The sequence below is a fragment of the Pholis gunnellus genome (genome assembly GCF_910591455.1).
Source record: "Pholis gunnellus genome assembly, chromosome: 3".
NCBI classification, from domain to species: domain Eukaryota; kingdom Metazoa; phylum Chordata; class Actinopteri; order Perciformes; family Pholidae; genus Pholis; species Pholis gunnellus.
Window position 1 is genome coordinate 9,311,221 of NC_136529.1, and position 22,363 is coordinate 9,333,583.

General features: G+C 41.2%; 1 protein-coding gene across 1 annotated transcript in view; it reads right to left on the reverse strand.

Moving 5' to 3' along the window:
• Positions 1 to 22,363, reverse strand: part of cdh22 (cadherin 22) — a gene marked incomplete at both ends in the record, with an annotated part of 75,321 nt that overhangs the window by 35,351 nt on the left and 17,607 nt on the right. Inside the window, 5 exons of the mRNA XM_079186458.1 lie at positions 2,780 to 2,916; positions 7,099 to 7,355; positions 8,808 to 8,989; positions 10,727 to 10,894; positions 12,986 to 13,105. Of these exons, the coding sequence (XP_079042584.1) occupies positions 2,780 to 2,916; positions 7,099 to 7,355; positions 8,808 to 8,989; positions 10,727 to 10,894; positions 12,986 to 13,105 (864 nt within the window). The remainder of the gene's footprint in view (positions 1 to 2,779; positions 2,917 to 7,098; positions 7,356 to 8,807; positions 8,990 to 10,726; positions 10,895 to 12,985; positions 13,106 to 22,363) is intronic.

The window sequence follows — 22,363 nt, forward strand, 5'->3', positions numbered from 1 at the left end:
CAAGAGCAGTTTTAAAGTAATTCTGGTAGCCCCAGGTCGCTGCTCGGCGCTATGTTATGCATAAATTCCTAAGATGATGGCCCAGCCCTGGACCATCCCCTAATTCTGGAGGCCTCTGCCTCAGGAGGTGGGTCCGACAGGAGCGTTGCCTACCCTGGACCATCTTCTCCAGGCTTGGCTCCTCAGAGGGACAGGCTCAGGAGGGCTTCACTGTCTTTGCAGGTTGTCCAGACCAACCAGGCAGCAGGAGAGGTATTCACCATTGCATGTTAGGGGAAAAGTGGTAAGGGTTCCGATGCAGATGCATGGAAAGGAGGCTAGATCCCCTGTCCTGTGCAGTTGGGTCTATTCTCTCCTTTTTGCAGTGTTTGGTGGATAAAGGGCTGTCTCATGCCAATGTTTAAGTGTACACAGCAGCCATTTCTTCCTGCCGCCAGACCAGTCTTTGGCCACCCTCTCGTGGCGCTGTTCTATCAGAGGGTCACAACGCACGGTGATACCTGCCTCCCCCAATGGCAGTGAAAGGGCCTCTTTGAGCCTCTGGAGCATTCCTCTCTAAAGGCGTTGTCCTTCAAAACAGCTTTGCTGCTTGCACTGACCTCAGCTGAACGAGTGTGTGACAGTCCTGAAATCTATAGTGTGTGTATCCCAGTTGCTTGCTGCGTTATGGGGACTACAGCTAGGCTACCTTCAGACCAAATCCCTCTTTTGTTCCAAAGAATTTAAGGAGTTATTTTTGGTCAAAAGTTATACAGCTGAAGTTTAGTTTACACTGCCTATTGAAGTGCTGTTCTGCTGCCCTACATTACTTTCCCATTTTCACAAAGCTGAAAGTCACAATACTCCTCTGCTGTAAATATGCCAGAAGCTTTGGTAGCTAATGATCACAGCAGTCTGAGGATGTCTGTCACCCCTTATCACCCTGGTGGGAGAAGACAAATGTGAGGAGCGCTAATTCAACATGCACAGTCTTCATCACTGGCAGGCACTGGGTAGGCAAAGCTTGCCAATCATCAGAGCACTTCTAGCTTTCCTTAACTTTCAATAACTAGGCCGAGACTTTTTTAAACAAATACAAATGTTCTTTATTAGAGCAGTATTAGCTGCCCCTTATATATCTAAGTATTGTCATTGTTTATTTAGTTTTACCCGGGACATGAGAACTAGGGTTGGGTACCGAAACCCGGTGCCAATATGGAACCGGTACCTATACGACCGATACCTACCGGACCGAAACCTACCGGACCGAAACGCAACGCAGATTTCGGTGCTTCTTTTCAGTGCCTGAGCCGATTGAAATACTTTTTTTTAACACTACTCTGATGACTCCGTCCTGGCAGCAGGTAATGATAGCTACCGTTTGTATAGCTACAGCAGCTAGCTAGCCATCAACCTTTTAACAGAGAAAATGCCGAAAGGTAAACGGTCAAAAGTGTGGTTGTTTTTATTTTGAAAGTCCGTTGCTCACTGGCAGCGGTGGAGGAATGGAGACTACTGGACATCGCTGCGGTAAAGTCAGCAGACACTCAGGTCTCCGTGGTCAACTCAGCAGACACTTAGATGTTAGTGACCTATACGCTGAAATTCACGGTAAACGCATTCAAACGGCACAGATCGGGAGCGAGCGAAGGACTTTGAAAGTTAGCGGAAAGATTTAACGTGAGACAACATCCGGTTTCTTCAGAGGAACATCCGATTTTCAGAATAAGATGCCAACAAAGTATGAATTAAATTCACATTAAGTATAAAACATGCTACCTGCATCTCGTGAGTTAAAGGGAAAATACACCTACATTGTGCGTAAGTGTGTCTTTATTCTTTGATCGCTGGGTAACCATCATCACCTCTGAGTTACAGCATTATATTGATGAACATTAGAGCTGCATTCACATGCTCTGTCATGAAGACGACACACATTTAGATGAAACGTGCTGAAACATTGTATTCCTGTTGCACAGCAGTGGAACGTTTCACATGAAGTCACACACTGAGCACAGATAGTGAAGAGATGTAACTGCTACTGTGTAAAGGGAATACTGCTGTTAAAAAGAACCTTATTTGTTTAAAGTGTTTGCAAACCAAATGTTATTGCACTTTTGTTCATATAGCAGTACTTTTAAAATAAAAGTGCACACTACACTACCTTTGAATTAATTATTGAACTTTGCCATAACAATGAGATTAATCGCAACAATTCCATGCGATTAAAAATTGTAATCGTTGCCCAGCACTAATATGTATAGTATACTTTAAACAGTTAAATATATTGTTAAATTTGACTTGGCAATAAAAAAAGTATCGGTTCAGGCACCGTTTAGGCACCGGTATCGTTTTAAAAGTATCGTTTTAGCACCGGTATCGGAAAAAACCCAAACGATACCCATCCCTAATGAGAACATAGTACATGGCTGCTATTAACTATAATTGTGAAGGATCATAAAGTTACATTTTAAATATTTGTTCATTTCATTGCTGTTATATTGGTGTTATCTTAATGGCACATTTCATCAAGGCTTTGTTTTGTCATCTTAAAATCTGCATGTCTCATACAGACAAAATGTTCACATTTATCTAAACTAATTTTGGCTCAGAATGTACCTGGTGGAAGTAATTATACATACTTGTTGAACTGGATTTTGCACAGTATTTTCACCAACCTTGAGAATCTTTGGCAAGGTGAAAAGGTAACCACTTAAGTAATATCACATTCCTCCCAACAGTATGAAGATGTACAAACCATATGTGTGATAAGCACAATTTGTGATAGGAAGTAATGTACCTGCTTCTACAGCCCTCACTGTGATATTGTGCCATCCTGCGGTCTCTCGGTCCAAAATCTTTTCCAGTGTGATGGCACCCGATCCAGGATCGATATGAAAGATCATCTCCTGGTCCGTGGACCGATCGATGGAGAACCTGTAACAACATACACAAGATAAGATATAGATGTTAAATATGAGAAGCTATAAGTGAGAGGAAGGTAAGAGTCAATAATTATACAGGAATCTCAAGAAAGTTGTTTTTTTTTCCTTAAAAAAAGACTTGGAGATTTTACTTTGGAATGCACTAAATAATACCAGCTCATATAGAAGCAGCCAGGGTTCTATTTTAAAAACATTTACCGCATACTTGTCTCCAGTCGAGTGACCCTAATATTGCAATGTGTCTCTTAACTGCAAGTGGCTATAGCACTTTCTCTGCCTATTCAGAGTAAGAATATAATCATTAAATTGTCATTGTGCGCTCTAGAAAAAAACACAAATGCAACTTTCCTTCCTGGGGTACTGGGTGCTGGGTAAAGATTGGTGAGTCAACAAAAATCCGCTGAAAGGTTTCTTTGTTCTTAGTTACACACACACACACACACACACACAGTCGGTTGGCTTACTCATGCCCACATAAACCATAATAATGTCCCATGGGCATTATAAGCTCTTAAGGCCCCTCTGACAAACATGCCAGCCAGCAGTCTCCTGTATCATGAGAATGACGGTCACATGTATATAAAAAAATAATTCCAAGAGAACTATATGTTTAACTGACAGACAAAAGAGAACAAAGAACAGCAAAAGGACTAAAAAGGTGTCTGATTCAAAATAGTGTGGATGTAGAATTGCATTTGTATTCGTATTTAATTCATATCAGCACATGTCATTATATGAAATATTTCTTTCACTGTTTCCTAGTTACAATGACCTCAAGATAATCTGCTCTGAGAATAAATCTGAACAGTCAACATTTAGTGAACCATCTGTTTAAGATACTGAACAAAGATTACACACAGCGATACAAACAGCCTACGTGTATGTTCATTCTGAAATTGCATCATATTCAGTGGTTTGATTTGACTGGAATACATTTATGCGGGTCATTAACACTCCAGAATAAACAATTACAACAGATTTCTATCTCCTTTAACAAAATTTGAATAGTCCCTTTCACCCTTTGTAAACAATGATGTGCGAGGAGTTCGACAACCGTAGTACAGCAGAGTGCAATGGCTTGTCAAGCTAGGCAAGGACATTAACCGCCAAAGATCACAAATGCAACCGAAACAAATTGATCTGTGTGCTACAGATATATGTGTGTATTTGGTGGAGAAACCTAGTGTGTAACATTACACCAGCAAGACCAAGCATACAAGTCACTTGATGCTTGCAACTATGTGATCTGTGGTCATTTACATTACGTCAAATACCATGGTATAGACTCTTTGTAGTGGCCATTGAGTTTTAAAACTCAATAAACTCAAAACAAACAAGTTTAACATCTTGCAGGTATAGATGCCACAGGTGTTTGGGTTTAACGAGTGACTCTCAGCCGAATGTGTCCATGGTTGCTCGTAGTGACGGCAGTTGAGGACAACAGAAGATGTAGGTTTTCTCTAGTATAAGCCTTCAATCAATTTTAAATACATAACTCATCTGTCTTTATTATCTACACAAATCAATTACACAAGCCACTCTTTGCAACCACGGGCACCAGTTAACCTAGTCACTTGTTTAACTGAAAAAACCTGGTGCTCTGAAACGCTCGTAATACCGTAGCAGTTCGCTGGTTTTGATGATGTCTGCTGTAAAAGGGTCTATTGTGCTGGCGATATCTTGTTTTTATCTTTGTTTTTCCTTCAGTACAGTCCAGTTTTCAACAGTCCAAATAAACAACTCTTAATTGGTTTTGGCCATCCGTGTCTCCCTCCATGCATACTGCATCACTGTTGCTCAAAAGTAAACAAAAAATGATCCTTGGTTTCCAGTACATGACAGTTTTTGTGGGATGGGAGTAGGGGGGACATCATCCCTATGTTTTTAGTCTCTTAACAATCCTTTGAGTCTTTTCACCATTGGGATAAAAAAAGCACTTTCTTTCCAACACAAGACGCCTACATCGCAAAGACCAAACTTGGCTGCGTCACACATGGTAATCCACATCCCCACCACAGGCGAAGTAGTATTTGTGTCCTTTAGAGAAATTGTTTTATCTTGTTTGTTTTGCATTGAAGAGCTTTTGATAAGTGCATCTGCCAGAAGTTTGATAACCTGCTTGCAACGTTGTATGTGAAACTTTCTCTGTTTTAGTTATTACACGAGGAGCGGTTCCAATTGCAGACCTCTTAGCAATAGAGGGTATAGTCTTGCTGATCAGATCCACAGCGCAAGCATATTTTGCACTAAAACCTCATCACTCAGGGTGCATGATTATGCAGAGTTCAGAGATGCTTAATGCCAGAGGCCACAAGCTCGCTAACTTTGCCCAGTAGGTGGCCCCTAGCCAACTTCTCTCTCTCTCTCTCTCACCCACTTATCCACTAACTGAAACACATGCATGCACACACACACACACACACACACACACACACACACACTCACTCATATGTGCTTGTACACATGTCACACGCACACTTTCAGCTCCAGGCTGCCACGACACTGGTGAACGACAGCTCTGCCGTTGTGTTGCACTTTATTACACCTGAAACTCTGAGCCTCATGCATTTTTAATCGAGGTAATTTGCACAGGCACGGCGTGTCTCTGTGTGTACTCTGTCAGTGAGACTGTCTTAGCCCTTATCTACATTCCCCTCTCACACTGCAATTGCTCATCTGAGGACATATAAACCACAGACCTTGGTACAGAAGATTACCAGAGGATATTGTTTTTCTCACACACAGTGATCTGAGAGCAGAAAGAGACGTACAGCGCAGCTTCATCCATTGTCCAGTCCCACTATTCACCATTTGCTTGGGCTTTCACTCCATCTTTCAGAGGAATTGTTAAAAAAAGAGAAAAAATTTTTTTTTTTGCTTTTAAGCCCATCAGCTATCTGTGCATTTACTTACAACTAGTGAGTTATTGTTCTCTTGAGTTAGATTTTTCATAGTAGACATTTTTGCTTGAATACAAATCTATCTATGGTCGTAAAGTAATATACAGTTCATTCAAGGTGCAGTAAGTGCACAATAGTAGGTTTGTAGATTGAATGTCCGTGTGACAGTGCTGCAGAGTCCAAGTCATATAAAAACAAGGTATTCATTGTCATGCAAAACATTGCTCTCTAATATTATTATTCCTTTTGAGCAGTAATCTTTCCACAGCAATAGTTTATTGCCAATGTTTTGGTTGATGTTTTTTTATCAGACTACCCACTGTTGCAAAAACCAACTGTGTGCTTACAGTATCTAAGTACTGTTTTGATATTATCTCTACAGTTTCACTCTTTCAGAGCCAAAATAGTTTCATTAATGGCAAATTGAATATGATCATCAAATAAAATCCCAGATTCACACCAGAGCAACATCAGTAATACTGGGTCAGAAGAAATTCTGTCCTTTATTAAAGCGCCAGTCTGTTCTATGCGTTATTATTATTATTATTTTCTAAGCAAGGGAAATCCTGCGATTGCTTGCATCCGTACGTGCGTGCATCAGTGAGTGAGTGAGTGAGTGAGTGAGTGAGAGGGTGAGTGACTGTGCACCTCTGTTTCCACAGCTAATATTGCATTCTGCCGCAGCTAATGGAACTACACACACAGCTATTCCTTGCCTTTTTATCGGGCTTCAACCCCACATATACACATTTTTGCCTAAATAATTGCTTCGAGTCGCAGTTACGCCTGTGAGATGGAGCTGAGACGCGCCTTCACAGAGGCAGTGCAGGAATCTGCATAGATTAAAATGAGAGGGTGGGAGACGTGCAAATGAAGTACAGGTCTGATACAATTTCGGACCAAACGGGTGGATAGCCAATTGTGAGTTGTGTTCATTCAGTCACACCATACAACAGCTGTCATTTCAGACACACCTGGCGGTGATCTGCCCTCTACTGACTGCCCCTTTATAGTTTTTTCAGTGGCAGAAGTTTGCATTCCATTGTGGACCCTGATTGTGTGTACACATTGTCCTATGTTATCCATATGGACAGTACACACCGATCAAGGTTTGAGAATATAACAAACAATTCACATGCAACTCGAGGGACTAAAAATTAGCCATAACCTTTTTTTTCTGACACAAGTAGCTCAAGTCTAGTAAATATTCTACCATTCTAACAGTAGGATGAATTTTAGTTTTTGGTGATTTGGCCTTTGAGCCCTTGCCATACCTGACAGGTTTATTCTTCACATCTGGATCCCTGGCAGTGATGATGCCAACCGTCGCTCCTACTTTTGCATCCTCCTGCACCGCCATGGTAGTGCCCTCTGCTGGTTGAAAGATGGGTGGCTCATCTATGTCCGACACACTGACGCGAACAATGGTCTGGTCTCGGAAGGAACCCAGGTCTACGAAGCGAGGGTCAACGTGCTTATTTACTGCCTCCACAACAACATTGTGTGTGCGCTTGCTCTCGAAGTCCAGTGGCTAAAAGAAAAACAAGATTCTGTTTCAAGATTGTTTCCTTTAACATAAGCCATTTAAAGTGGCATCATGTGTATTACTGACACTGATGGCCATAATATTGTAACAGTAATAATGAATGACAGCAGCACTTCAACCAATGTGTTAGTGTACACTACTGGTGCAACGGATCATAAAACTCAATGTTCGGATTGTATCACGTTTCAGAGTCACGGATCGGATCAAATTTCGGGTCAGCACAAAATAAAAAAGTGAGCAAATATAACTTTTAGTGATCCGTGATCCCGTTTTTTTTTTGCCGCTGATACTGATTGTCAATCATTGATGATCCATATTGTTGTTTCATTATAGCAGCTGGTCTACAAGGCTCCAGACTAATTGTAATCACATATTTTACTGAATATTATCAGATAACGATCGTCAATAAACTTTATTTCATACTGCAGTGGTTAACGTTAAACTGTGTAATTAATCCGCAGTTCACGTGCGTGCCGAACTGTGACGAGTAATCCGTACGGATCACGGATCAACCGTGGTCCGTTACACCGCTAGTGTACACGTATCCCTTCTTGTCCGAGTTGATGGATTCTTTCCAGTTATTGTTGCATCTGCATCACCAACTTACCACTAAGTCAACACCGGTGGTAGCTAAAATGATAAAACATCGTTGACAGTCTATTGACGCAAAACACTTCTGCTGAATGTTGCATGTCCATTCTGCTATTAGGCCTGATTCACAACAAATGTGTCACTTAGGAGAAACACTTTTAACATCTGTGTATTTCAATGAAAAGATACTACTGCTAGCATTCAGCATTTTCTTTTAAGGTTTTGAAGAAACTCGGCACAGACAGTAGCTGTCAAACCCCAGTGCGAAACTAATGATCATCAATCATCGAAGACCAATCATCTCTCTTCCTACATCTCCTCAGACGCGCATTGAGTTTCTCTGTCGGAACAGGGCCTATTAGTGGTTCAGCTTATTGACTAAAAAGATTTAACTGCCGTGAGCAAAACGACCCGAAACTGTTTTTGTTGATTGTCAAGCTGCAGATGGCCCTCACTTGCTGATTTCTAGCCAAAAGAATCCCAATCACTTGTCATACCATTCTACCATACATGGTAAGGATTGATGTGTGTGACAAGGAAGCCTGATATAATATTTAAAAGATACCTGATGGTAGCTACTTAGATTTTTGAGTTACCCTTTTCCAGCGTAAATAAGCCATCTCTTGATTCTCGTTTATAATTTGAAACACAGGAAGGAATAAGCTTGATCATTTAACTCATTGGTGGCATGCTGTGGAGGAAAGAGACTGAATAACCAGATACTGTGTTTGCAATGAAAAGTATTTGTATGTGCTTGTTTTTTTTTGCCTTTTCACTGGTGAAAATCAATATCGGCTTAACAGACAACAGAAACAGCAGCGCAGCATTCGTTTAAGTTAACTGTACCTTCTTGATGGAGATAACAGCTTCCTGTGTCTCTACATCTGTGGTGACCTTGAAGAGCTCCCCTTCCTCTTTGATCAGATAGCTCATGTCTGTGTTCTCTCCCATGTCTGCATCTGTTGCAATGACGCGTCCAACTGGTGTCCCCACAGCTGCCCCCTCTGACACAGAAAACTGGTACATCTCTGGTATATGGAGTAGGTGGCCGAAGGTGGAAATCGCATTGACGGATAAAACAAGGAGAGTTAGGTTTAGCAAATCAACAGAGGGAAGACGTGGAAAAAAAAACAGCGTAGGAGTAATAGAACACCACAAAAGAGGAAGGATGAGAGACAAAGGTGACGTGGAGAAGAATAGGAAAAACAACGGCAGTGGAGGAAAGATGGATGGATGGCTGTAGGTGGAGAGGTTGGAAGTGAGAATAGTGGTAGAGGAGATGGATTGGGAGCAGAAACAGAAAAGAAGGAGGAGGAAGGGATGAGAGAGTAACAAAGATAAAGAAGCTAAAGAGAGGAAGAGACGGGTAGTGAGAAAATGAAGTTGGGATTGTAATGAATGAACTGCAACAAGTAAACCTCAGGCAGTTATTGTAGGTGTGACTATTGCATTCACATAAAAGGGAGTGTGCAAAGTAATATTTTGTCGGTACACATCAATGCCTTCCATCTGAACACATGACAGTAAACAGTCAGTAACAGTATCCCTGTTAAAATATAATTAGATCAATATAATAAGCAGTTGTAACTGTGTTGAAATCGCATTAATAAAAGACAACAACAACAAAGCAGGTATCATATTTAGTAATCGGCATGATCAAATATATGATGACTATTATTTGTAGGCAATCCTAAATTTGAAGTTCTGTTCAAATGACAGAACAGACTGAAGAAAAGGTTTACGGTCTGCCAGAGTCCATTATGAACAAGATACAAAGATAAAAGCAAAAAGATGAAACTTTATGTGAACACATCAAAGTCCTTGCATATACAGAATGTCATCTTCCCTTGCATCTTATTTATGAAGCTGCTTTCCAATCTCTTTCCATTCCCTCACACCATACACTGACGATACTATAATCCTGCAGGGTTTATCCCTCTGACTGGATAAATATGATTTACTGAGATGGAAAAAAAGGATTTATACAGAAATAAGAAAAGGTGTGTGGAGACATATCAAATACAATCCACCAGGTTGTCAGATGCTGTTCCCCCTGCTGTAACAGAAGTAACAGTGTTCTGGTTTAAATCCAAAAAAAAAAGAGGGCAAAATGAACAGTAGAAATGAAAGCAAGAAAAGGAAGAGGCCAACTATTTCAGTATTTTATTCATGAATATATTAATAACATGTCAGTAATTGGGAAGAACATTAGTGGCTAGGGAAATCTGACTTTTAAATACACTCACTTTTTATTGTGCTACAAGTACTTCCGTTGGTCCAATATGTCAAAAAATAAATGAGACTCTTGAAGCTGTTTGCTCTAAAGAGACTTTCTTCTTTCTCCACCAAAACAACCTGACCGTCATAAACATGTAACATTACGATGAGGGAACAATAAACAGTATTGATTCAGTCCTCTCTTGAGCCTCGCTTAAAAAGACTGATCAAATGTGCGGTGGAACGTATCAATTCTCCACACTTTGTTAGGCGCTACAGGTTCAGTTAGTTGATGTTCTTGGACTACACACAGGCCATTCAATGTGGTCTCTGATGCTGCCGCTGCATATCGGTGTCAGCGGCCGGCAGGTTGCAAACTATATTGTGTGTCTTTTAATCATCCTCTCAGTGTTTCTATGTGTCGGCTCATTGCTCTCCTCCATCGCTTAACTCTCACTTCGGTCTTTTACATTCTCAGACATTTCCTACCTGCGTCTCACCCTCTCTGTCACTGCCCTAAAGTAAGATCGTGTGCAGGAGACACTCACTCTGTGGGAAGCGCGGCGGGTTGTCATTAACATCTGTGATCACTATGGTCACCGTGGTGGAGCCGGAGAGGCCGCCCATTTGTCCTGCCATGTCTGTTGCCTTGACGACCAACTCATACCGCTCCTGTGTCTCACGGTCCAAATCGGCCACTGCTGTCATGATGATTCCTAATGATGGAGGGATGGAGGAGAGAGATTAAAGGAGAGAGACAGAGCGAGAGAGCGGCGGAAAGTAGGAGGAGTAAGTGAGGTCACGGGAAAGGTTGCATTAGTGGTTAGCAGTTATGCTCTGCACTGTATTATGGAGACACGTACAATGTGCAGCACATGCCACTTCCCCTCCTCAGGCTGGCTGGGTTGAAGAGATCGTGTCATAGTTGCACCTCTGCTCATACAACATTGTATGGCTCAGCTGTATTAAAAGGAATAATATATAGGGGTGGAATGAAGGCATGCCTCAGTCACACTGAATGGCATCAAAACTCATCCATGGTAGGTAAGACTGCACTCAAACTTGAGACTAAAACTTAAAAGAAATGAATCTCCAAAGAGCAAGCAAGGGACATGGAGAACGTTATATAATATAGTGAGTGAGTTAGAAGGCACGCACACACACAGAGAGAGAGAGAGAGAGAGAGAACTATATGCAATGGCATTGTTCACTCCAGAGTGCATATTCTGTTGCATTTTAGCAGAGTTAGTGGTGAGATGAAAACAGAATCTGAAGGCAACAGAACAAGATTTTGGCATCGGAAGCGTTCTGGTTTCCATTTGAAGTCTGTTTGAAGTCCAAGTACTATTGTTTGGGAGGCTTCGGTGGCAGGCAGGTAAACAGTCTGTGTGGGGGGGCAGAAGAGGCTAAACTTGTTTGCCCAAATTTTGGAACACAACGGCTATCGTCTGACAACGATTAAGCTATTAAACTGGCTACTTGTGACGCAATCACAAGTAGGTGTAGAGGTCATCTCTCAACCTTTTTCTCGCATCTCAAGTTGCTAATCGGATTGAAGACAATGACCGGGTACGGGAAAGTCTTGATCCAGATATCAGTTATCCAGATATCCACTGTCTACACTGGAACCACAGAGACATTGGACCTTGTCTCCAGAGGCTTGTCGTGGTCAGACTGAGCCAATAGGTTGCGAGATTATATGTTAGACGTGGCTCTGGACCACAATGTCTTGTTGTCATCAGGACGAAAAAATATGGCATTTGCCACCTGAAGTTTCCATAAAAACTACATTTGGTTACTCAAACAGCCAGTACTGTTGTCTCTCTATCTATATCTGTCTCTCTCACAAACTAGCACATAGTCCTTCTTATTTTAAAAGAGACATTCTCTTTCTTGGCCCAGTAACAGCAGCATCAGAAGCTGGCTGGTTTACTCTGCAGTAGTAATATAATTCCACTTTACGCCTTGGGATTTTCCACATCAGAATCTATTGATGCATTTCCTGGGCTTGGTGTGCTGTCTCACTCCCAAAGGTTTGCATTGTGTTGGGTACACAACTCACTGATTCACATTTAGCCCAGGGCCATGTTCTATGAGTAGCCAAAATATGGTACATGCAGCACTGGAGTTAAGGAAGGAGACAGATGACATGCTCCTCTTTCATCCACCAAAGGCCAGAGGGGATGCATCTAAATTAGGGTTGTCACAAGTACGGGCCCAATCCGCAGCTAGTATACAGCACCATTGCTCCAACATCATGATGGACTATATGTAGATGGGTCTACATGGACTGCATGAATGCAGTCAGTTAAATCTATGCGATCCACATTCCAATGCATATCAAGGAGCACCAACTGTGAAATAAAGCAGCCTCAGTATGATAATACATTGCATTAATATTAAAAAAGGATGATGTTCGAAGATTGTTTTACTTATATCAATTGCATTATGTTCTTATCTCGTGAGGCATTGCATATCTAATTCTACTGTGTATCTACAAAACTATCTATCCTGTCATTTGGGTCTTGGCTACTATAAAAATTTTGCAGAAATATGTTGTATTTCCAGATAATGAATGCAGGTGTTAGTTGTTTTTTTTGTGTCTATTGGTAGTTATTGGCTGAAACTTTATAAGATGCTTGTTTTGGGCCAATTGATTATATGGTTTTGGCCACAGAATTTTGATTGATCTGGGAATTGTGGTCTCCGGGCTTGACATTGATTAATGTTTTGTAGCAAAAGAGAAGAAGCACAAAAAAAGTAGCAGATGTAGGGAGGGCTGAATGTGTTGCTGTTGTCATTCTTACCTGTGTGTCTGTCAACAGTGAAAATCCTTTCTCCATCCAGTACACTGTACACCACTCTGGCACTGCTGCCGTACGCAGGGTCGTCAGCATCTGACGCAGTAACCTTCATAACGGAGGTTCCTGTTGAAAAGAAACAACATTTTGTCAAAAAATAAATAAATAAAAGCTTCTGAGCCAGGAGGCCACTGGGGAAACTTTAGACAAGTGCTGTAATTGTACACTGTATATGGAAAGGCTGAAGTGGGAATGTGGGTGTTTATTTCATCCGTCCGTCCGTCCGTCTGTATCTTTGCAAGGACCAATATGAGTTGAAGACGTTGAGAGTGAGGAGATTTGTTCAAAGTAGTGCCCATACTTGCTCTTTCAAAGAGCGGCCTGAGGGCAACACATTGTTGTTATGCTTCAACAAAAATGTTGGTTTAGGTCAAGGTTAAGAGAGACGGGTTAAAGTTGGGGTTAAGCACGCAGATGTGATGGTTACGGTTAAGGTTGTGAGCTAGGGAATGCAGCACATTGATATGGGGGACTCACAAGTAAAGTAACAGCAATGAATGTATGAGTTTGTGCCGAGACCTGTTTGTGTGTACATGCATACTCTGTGAGTATACTTGGGAGAGGCAGGTTAATGCATTTAGATAGCACTGCACCAGGTAGCTATTTTATCTCGTTTTTTCAACACATTTTTTTTAAGTTGAAATTACCTTTTCACTACACCGATGCTCAGAGCTGTCTTTGCCTCTCATCGGCAAGGAAGTTGCACTCAGAGATGAAAGGAAACATGGAGGCATAAAGTCAACATTTATCTTCAAAGACTGATAGAAGCTGAAGAAATCTACAACAAACAATTACTTGTGTTTACCGCGCTTAGGCAGAGAATAGAATAATTTTCACATGAAGCCTCAAAATTTGAATTTGTGGAGCAGGTGTTAAAGTAATTATTTCCAGAGTAGTATATTTGTCAACAGTGTGCATACACAAGCCTATGGCAGCAAATAGGCTGGCACATCTCTCCATTTAGTCACACATTTTAGTGAAAGCTCGACCTAAAGCCTTTAAAACTTCATGTTTGGGTTAAGAAACAACTGTATACTTGCCTTTTAGCAAATGAGCATTTTCTTTTCTTTTCTATAAATAATTTCACTCTCAGGAAAAATAAAAGGAAAAGGGAGACGTTACTGGGCGCCATAGGTCCTCAAGGACAAGAAGTCGGTCTTTGTCTCCATGCTTCTGGCCAATGCTATGGGTAATTACTGACAGCTGGTGTTGTCCACCAAAGGTCACCGCTGAAGCCTTTCTCAGAGCCCTGTCATGCTACTGTCCAGCCACATAATGGCCATATGCTAATGATGCTAATTAGCGGGAAGTGTCAGAGCACTGTTTGTTTCCTGTCATCCAATGGAGCTCTTAAGGGGCAAAGAGGGAAGGAGAGGCCAGTGGATTATCATTAAAGTCAGCTGGCCATTAAATCAGACAGCTCAGATCACTATCCTGTTACTGTCGCCGATAGCACTCTTTTCTTCGCCCTTAATGTAAACAGGAACTGGCCCGTTTGCATTCGAACAGCATATGTGGTCTACCTGGTCGATGATAAGAGTGAAAGAAATGAGGGTGTTCAGCTTTGCAGCTATTCTGATCTGCATGGGAATGTGACAAATTAGCTCAAAGATAAATTATCCTGAGAAAACAATTGGTGTGAAATGGGATAAGTGAGGACACACAGAAATGGATGGAGGGAGGGATGGATGGATCAGCATTCCTCCAGCATGTGCAATTCCAAAGAATCATGAATTCTGGCAATGTCAACAGCCTTGTATCCTGATATATTGCCGCTCCCAGTGGATTCAAAGCGCTGCATATTAAATAGGATGGAATGAGCCTTTAATTCATATTCTGAGTTGTACAATACAGACATTACTCCATCCAAACATACCAAAGTGCACACCACCCTGATCCTTAGAAGATCAAGATATGCTGAATACCAGTTGGGGGATGAGTGAGATATTGTCTTTATCATATTGAAAACATAAGGCTTTATAGGTATTTTCATTACTGGCAGCAGGCAGGGGAGAGCTAATTCTGTCTACATGGTTGGCCCTACCGCTGTGGGTCCAACAAAGTCATTTTCGTCCATGGGATTACTCCCTTATCTTAATTTTCCCCAGGTAACAATCAGTTTGATGCTCAGCTGTTTCTGGGTAAAGGCTTGCAGCAACGTCATATGGCTTGGAAGAACTATATAAATGCAAATGCTTCTTTATTGTGTTTATATTAAAAAGAGAAGTGAACCAGGGAGTTTGGCACTTGGGTTCTTATTAGAGCTCTGGCCTGCATCAGTGTTTTTAGTGGGAGAAGTCATTACTTACAGTAACTGTTGGCGTGGTTGGAATCTCACTTAAGCAGATTCTACTGTTGATGGTGTTGTGGGAATTCAATAAAAATTATTGACTTTCTCAGATTCGAATGTAATGCATATTGGAATAGGAGAAGTATGTCTAATGGAGAGAAGCTCCAGATATTCATTAACTCAAGAGTTGTTTTTCTCTCACCAGCTAAAACTTCAATCACAAATTGCTCTCAGATGAGACAGCACGCACCGTAGCAATAATAATTTTAATTACCAAAATATACAGGTTTGTTTCTCTTTATTCCCCCTGATGGGCACATTTGTTTTGGATGAGTTTTTTTGGTTTCATTATACAAGAAAACTTTATTTTTCTGAACATATCTATGCAATAACACCAATGATGAAATTGAATGACCCAGTCAATTATATACCTTCTGTTGGTGCTGTTATTTTTTATTTAAACATTCAAACTTATTGCCATCAATCAATGGTTGATATTCTCTTCTTACTGAAATGGTGTAGCCAGGTGTGTGTGTGTGTGTGTTTATTATAGTACATTACTGTTGGGTGACCTGGTGAGGTCAGGTGAGGTCAGGTGAGGTCAAAATTGCAAGGGTCAACCAGAGGTCAGAGGGCCTGGGAACAACACGTTTAGAATTGTGACACTTGCTGAACAAATGGATATTTATTCACCTCACTTACTCATGCCTTCAGAGCCTGCAGATATTTACACCATCAAAACAATATTAAAATAGAAAAGTCAGCAACGTGCTATTTTTCATATGCAAATCTTTTCAAGTGATTTTCAGTATAATTAAAAGATATGACAGCAAATTCCTTTTTTGTTATGTTTCCCTAGCATTCACCAATGCATTCATGAGAACCGTGTTTTGCAAGGTTTCTCATTGCCGTGCAACTTTAACGAGTATATGACTGGGTTAATCATTTAACCCTCTAACAGAGCAAAATGCTTCAGACATAATTAGGGTTCAATACCAGCTGTTTATTTCACACTTCTTACCACTTCTATTATATTATTAATGTTTCTATAATTCTATTGTTAAAGTATAACACCTCTTTAATGCATTAAAAAGTCCCAGCAGGTATGTGAGTTTAGCAACTAATGAAGTAAATACAATATGCTTAGAATTTGCAGCTCAGACATTAGTCCTTTCTATGAATCTTTCTATGAATTAGTCTGTTTCTTACTGGTACACATAATACCTCTGACAATGCTGTAACGTTGACATGGTGGGAAGAACATGACAGAAGCAACAGCTATCACAAAATATGAACATACAGTCTGTGTTGCCAATTATATTTAAGAAGCAAACAGTTTCTCTCGAAGGATTATGTAATTACTATTCAGATGCAAAGTAACCCTGGGACCATCTCTGGTTAAATGGAGTAAGAAATAGGGTTGTTTTTCTAGTCTTGGAGGATTCCGTGGATTTATGCACAAGTTTGGTTTAATGGTATCAACACAGGCTGTCGGAATGGCTTCCCACACCATTTCAGCTCTGGGAGAGATGGTTCAATTACTGTGAGGGGAGCTGGAGGAGTGTGCCACGTGTGAGACACTAGACTGACAGCTATTTAAGAGACAGCCTCATAAAAGAGATTTGTGTCTGTCTCAGCTGGTGTGGTACTGGTGCGAGCTTCAGTGGAGGGGTCTAACGGCTGCAGCACTGAGCCTCTTTCCCGCTACGACCCGCCTTAATCTGCAGGACTGAGTGCTCCCCGCCCGCATTATGGATCATTTAGTAAAGCCATAAAAACTGAGGTGTTTTCACATGAAAAGTTATTTCTTCACTACTTCCACTGTGATTCATTCCTCTCTCGTCCACATAAATGCCTCAGGAGAGAGAGGCGGGGAGAGAACGAGGGAGAGAAGATAAGGGTGAGAGAGAGTGAAGACTAAAGGGGAGAAAAATCTGCCATGTCATAAATGCCAATGGCCTGCTTACCTTGACTCTCTTCCAAGAATTTTGGGATATTTTTCATTTATTCTGACATACTATATTGTAAATCTATTCTTTGTTAGTCTTTGAACATTTATCTTTTAAAAGATTAGATCATTCTTTGTTTTGGAGACAATATTGTGGACCAGCATGGCATGTCAACTTTAAATTTGGATATCTTATTACATTCAAGCATTTGTCTCGAGACAAACAATGGCAAAAGTTGCTATTCTAGAAGAGTAAACATTGAGGAACGAAACCTTTCGACACCCTTGGATCTGCAAGCCAGGTATCAACCTTTTTTGATTGTGTCGATGCTTTGCTTGATACCTCTACAATAATGAAACAATTAAAAGCCCTAATTAATTTCACAATTGTGAATCAATCGTGCTTCCTCACACACTGAATCGCATTGTCTCTCTCTCTCTCTCTCCATCCCTCCCTCTGCCACATACATACTGATTCATACACATGGCCACACACACATATCAGCCCAAATCAATTATGTCAAGCACTGCGGTTAGGCACATAATGGTGGATGTTACTGGTCATATACATAAAGGAGGTTGGCAGAGAATATTGATTGTAAGCTGCTCCTGCCTTGTCGCATTTCTCTCTCCTGTGATTCTGCTGCCCTAAATGTCTCATCTTCTGTTAGCATGACAGGCCCCAGCTGTCCTAATGGTGACTGCAGTAATTTGCAGCCTCCTGGGCAACCTCTCTGGACCACAGCAACAGGAAGGGTGATTATTACTTTAATCCACTTGTGGAGGTCTCACATTACATACAAAAGGAGTGGGGGATTTATCTCTCAAGCTGACTATGCTGAGAGAGAGAGAGAGAGAGAGAGAGAGAGAGAGAGAGAGAGAGAGAGAGAGAGAGAGAGAAGAGAGAAGAGAAGAGAGAGAGAGAGAGAGAGAGAGAGAGAGCAAAAGCAGTGATTATACTGTATGTAAATAATAGAGAACAAAAGGTGAGAGAAGGCCATGATCAGACATAATGAAATTATAAGTGGTAACAAAATGCAGGAAGGGGGCATTTGCATTCAAACCTGCAGCAAGGACACACAGTTGTCATTTGATCAAGTCAAGGGTTCAACACAGTAGGCGGCCTAACGTAGCACCCAGGCGTCAATTGGTTAGTAAGTCTGCACCGCCCACAGTGCGTATTCCTTATCAAGTGTCACAAAAATTGTTTAAAATATCTGTACATATTGTTAAACCATTATTGGCGCAGCTTCCTTTTCTTCCAGCTTTATTCTGCCTTGTGCTATTCTCTGTGTCACCACACATTATGCCCGTTATTGTGTGTATTATAGATGGGGCATTGACCTTCATAAAGACCCTTGAATCATACATTCCACAAGGCTTCTCCTGTGCTGCTCTGTTGGCTTTCAGTCTTGTCTATCCCCATAACTCATTTCAGATATTTTGAAAATGAAGCACCAGTTTACTAGTATATATCTTTTCCAGGAGCAAATCATCCGATGCAGATACTGCTTGTGTTTTACTTATTTAGGAACTGTGTGCTAAGTCATGTTATCCTAAAAAAAAGTGTGCTTGATTCTTGAACTCCTCATAGTTTCAGTTAAAATTAACATTTGGTCCAAAGACAAACTGCTACAATGCAGTTACATTAAAATAATCCTATAAAATGCACTGGGTTTTATGGCATTTACAGAGATAACACGTCTAGAGGTATTGAGGAATGCAAGAAAGCCTCAGATGCTGAGATTTGTTTACTAGATAAAAATGCAGGACATTTTCTTAAAAACATATCCCTGGCGTTAAATAGCCATAGCAGTTTGTCAATTTCTCCCACCTGGCATTACATATAAGATAAATGCCAGTCCAAGGCTAATAATGCATTGTTGGTTCTTTGTGTTTGGTAATTCTACACTAAATCAACTTATCATTAGTAGATAATAGCTGAGGATAGCGGTCAGCTTAATGTCTGTTATCAGACTGCTATTTGCCTGCCTGTTGTTTTTTTGGACACGGTGGCTTGTCAGTCAGCGTTACCTGAGGTTAGAGGCTACGGAACAGATGTCGTGTCGTGCCACATCTCTGCCACTCAAAGGTCCTCAGGTCCTCTCTAATGGAACCACATCAATCACAGGATTAGCTCTGTGGAAACGTTTCAACCCGTTCTGATTCCACCATCAAGAGCTGCCCCTCCTAGCCACATTTCCACCAGACTCCCTTGCTGTCACCCGACCTTTGAGTGGTAGGAAAGGATGTCTGCCTCGGTGACTAAATGGTTTCAAACCCAACAAACTGCGCTGCTTTGTCAGTCAGCTCACATAAGGACTGAAGAAAAAGTGACGGATGTCTCAGTATGCATGTTGTAACATGATGTAATACTGATTTAAAATTGGACAAGGCCTGTCTTTATTACTTCAATATTAGCTGGGCGTGTCGAGCATAAGCATTAGCTTGGGGTGCCACTGTGTCACTGCCAATAATGTCTGTGTGCAGTATGTGTCCCAGACATTGTGTCTAAAAACTAAATCCATCCAATGCTTACAATATGCCAAACTATACCTAAGTAGTATTGTTGGGCATTATACTAGTTCGACAGTACTTTAGCCTCTGGGTTTTAAACACTTTTGAGGCGTAACTCAAGGCTACATTAATATTTAAACACTTTCCATGGCTGGGAAAAATCAAAGGGAAAAAGATGCATCCAATTCAAATATTAATGATGCTTTCCAAAACATAAATATTTGCCCAAAATGTCATCCTGTTATACATAAGCTACCTGGTATTAACATATAAGAACCACGAAGAAGCTGTTTTTCATAAAGCGAAATTCACAGCCTAAAAATCACATCTGTTAGTGGCAGTGGTACCGGACAGCAAGAAATAGGAAAGAAATAGTTTCCCATCTGTTTAATTCTACAGTCACAATGATTTATCATAGGGATGTCCATCACATTTCTTTAAATAAATAATCATACTGAACCACAAACAATGTGTTTCTAAGGCAACAATATCCTCGTAATAAATGTCTTAAATGCACAGATTAAAACAAATCTCACCCCACCAATCTCTTCTCAAGCATCTGTAAACTCAATATTACTTTGGGGAAAAGCTAAGTACAAAGACGAAAGAAAATGCATACTTGATAAACAAGGAACAGCAAGCTAATGTGGAATAGACATATCATTTAAAAACAATTAGAAAACATCGAATGAAGGACGGCAAAAGAGAAAATAAGACAAGAACAAATACACTTTAAGTAAATGCTATTATGAACTCAATTCCAAACAGTAACAAATCGGAAAAATAGATGGAAAATCAAATCAAACGATAACATCATTTGTTTTAGTTATTACAGTAAAAGACATCTCTTGACTATTCCGGTTTTTAATGGACCAACTTTAAAAATAAAAGAGAACTCTATATTCATTCATTGACAATGTGAATATAGTTACAACCATGCTTTTCTTAAAAAACATAAGGACCCTGACTTTTTGAGCAAGACAAAAAGTCATCCACACAACCTAGCCCTTAACGTTAAATAATCCTTCATGCAGATTAAATATTGCTTTTTTCTACAAAACCTTTCATTGGCATTGCAAGAAACCCTCTCCAGTGGTTGATTTGCAACCTCACAGGGATGAAAAGACTCCAGAAACAAATGATATATGTAAGGCCCAATGGCCCAATGAGGCGTCCTTTATCAGGAATTGATTCGTGAACACCTACAAGGGCTTTATCCCACTTATACCATGTTCATTTACCATCGAGGAAAAGTTCACGAACAAATGATAAATCGTGACTCTAACCCACATTGTAGGTCACGGCGCACTTTGGGTGAAGCTAGAAAGATTTCAAATCTGATGGACATTTGGGCATACATATCTTGACATTTGCAATTGGATACAGCAGATCCCTGGGCCTGGCAGACATAAAACCTCTTAGGTAATTCTTGTCTGGGTCATTCCGGTTTTTATGATCTTAGTTTGTGTATTGTGCGCCCCTGGAACTCCTCCATATGAGAAAAATCCAGAGATGGTTCTGCCACCTCAGCCTCGATCCAGTGCAGAACAAGAGGTGAATGGTCACTGCAGTGAGACCTGGCATACTACTCAGGGTCCCAGTAGGGAGAGGGATGCGTCCCTCTCTGGATGGGGTGGACACCTGGCACACACTCTCTAGCACCACAGTAGGATTTACCTGGTGCTGCTTGCACTTAGGGGGTCACCCTTTTGAGTCAATAGGGCAAATCTCTCTCAAGATACCTTCTCTCAATACAGCACTCTTCCTAACACTGACATTGCCCAGGAGGAAAGTGAGTGATCTATGTGCGCTGTCAGTCTCGCCGTCCTGCCTTTCTTTTAGAGAGGACGGAAGTGCAAGTCTCTTGCAAAACTCCTTTTCGTCAAGAAAGGATCTTTCCCTCCGGCTCATCGGAATGAGGCAGGAGAAATGTCTCACTGACTCTACCCAGTGCAGGCTTTGTCTCAGTACGCCGTACGCACGTTTAACATGAAGAGGATGCAGCAACTGTTTGTTCATTACAGAGCGCACTCACAAGGCGTGGCCTTTCAAAGCAGCATTTGTCTCACTGGCTGTGTGGCGCCATCACACCAAGCATACAGTGCAGCGGGAGTAGAACCTCCGCAGGGCGTCGTTGCAAACTCCACAAGTGCTTTATCCTCATCCATGGTTCTCCCCAGAAGAATGACCGTTGGCAGATATCTGCGCAGCGGCATCCTGGGCTTCTCCGTGGTATTCCACCCGTTTCTATCGGCGAGATGTATCTGAATCCTCCCTGACTCATCCTGTGTTAAATGTGTTTAACAGTAGTTGGAGCGCTGCAGATCTTGCACTTTTACGCACGTATGGTGTGCCTCTAATCCGATCATCATCGTTTAGCGTAGAGAATGTCACGACTCTTCTGCAACGGCAGTGCTGTGAAAAGGGCTGACATGGTGTTAACTGTAGAACAGTCTGTGCCTCCATTCTTTATTATGGGTGGCATCTACAGTTTGAAAACTGGTTTGTGTTGTCTGCTTGTGGACCTTGGTGTCACACTGGGTCTTAGACTACACCAGCTTCACCCTTA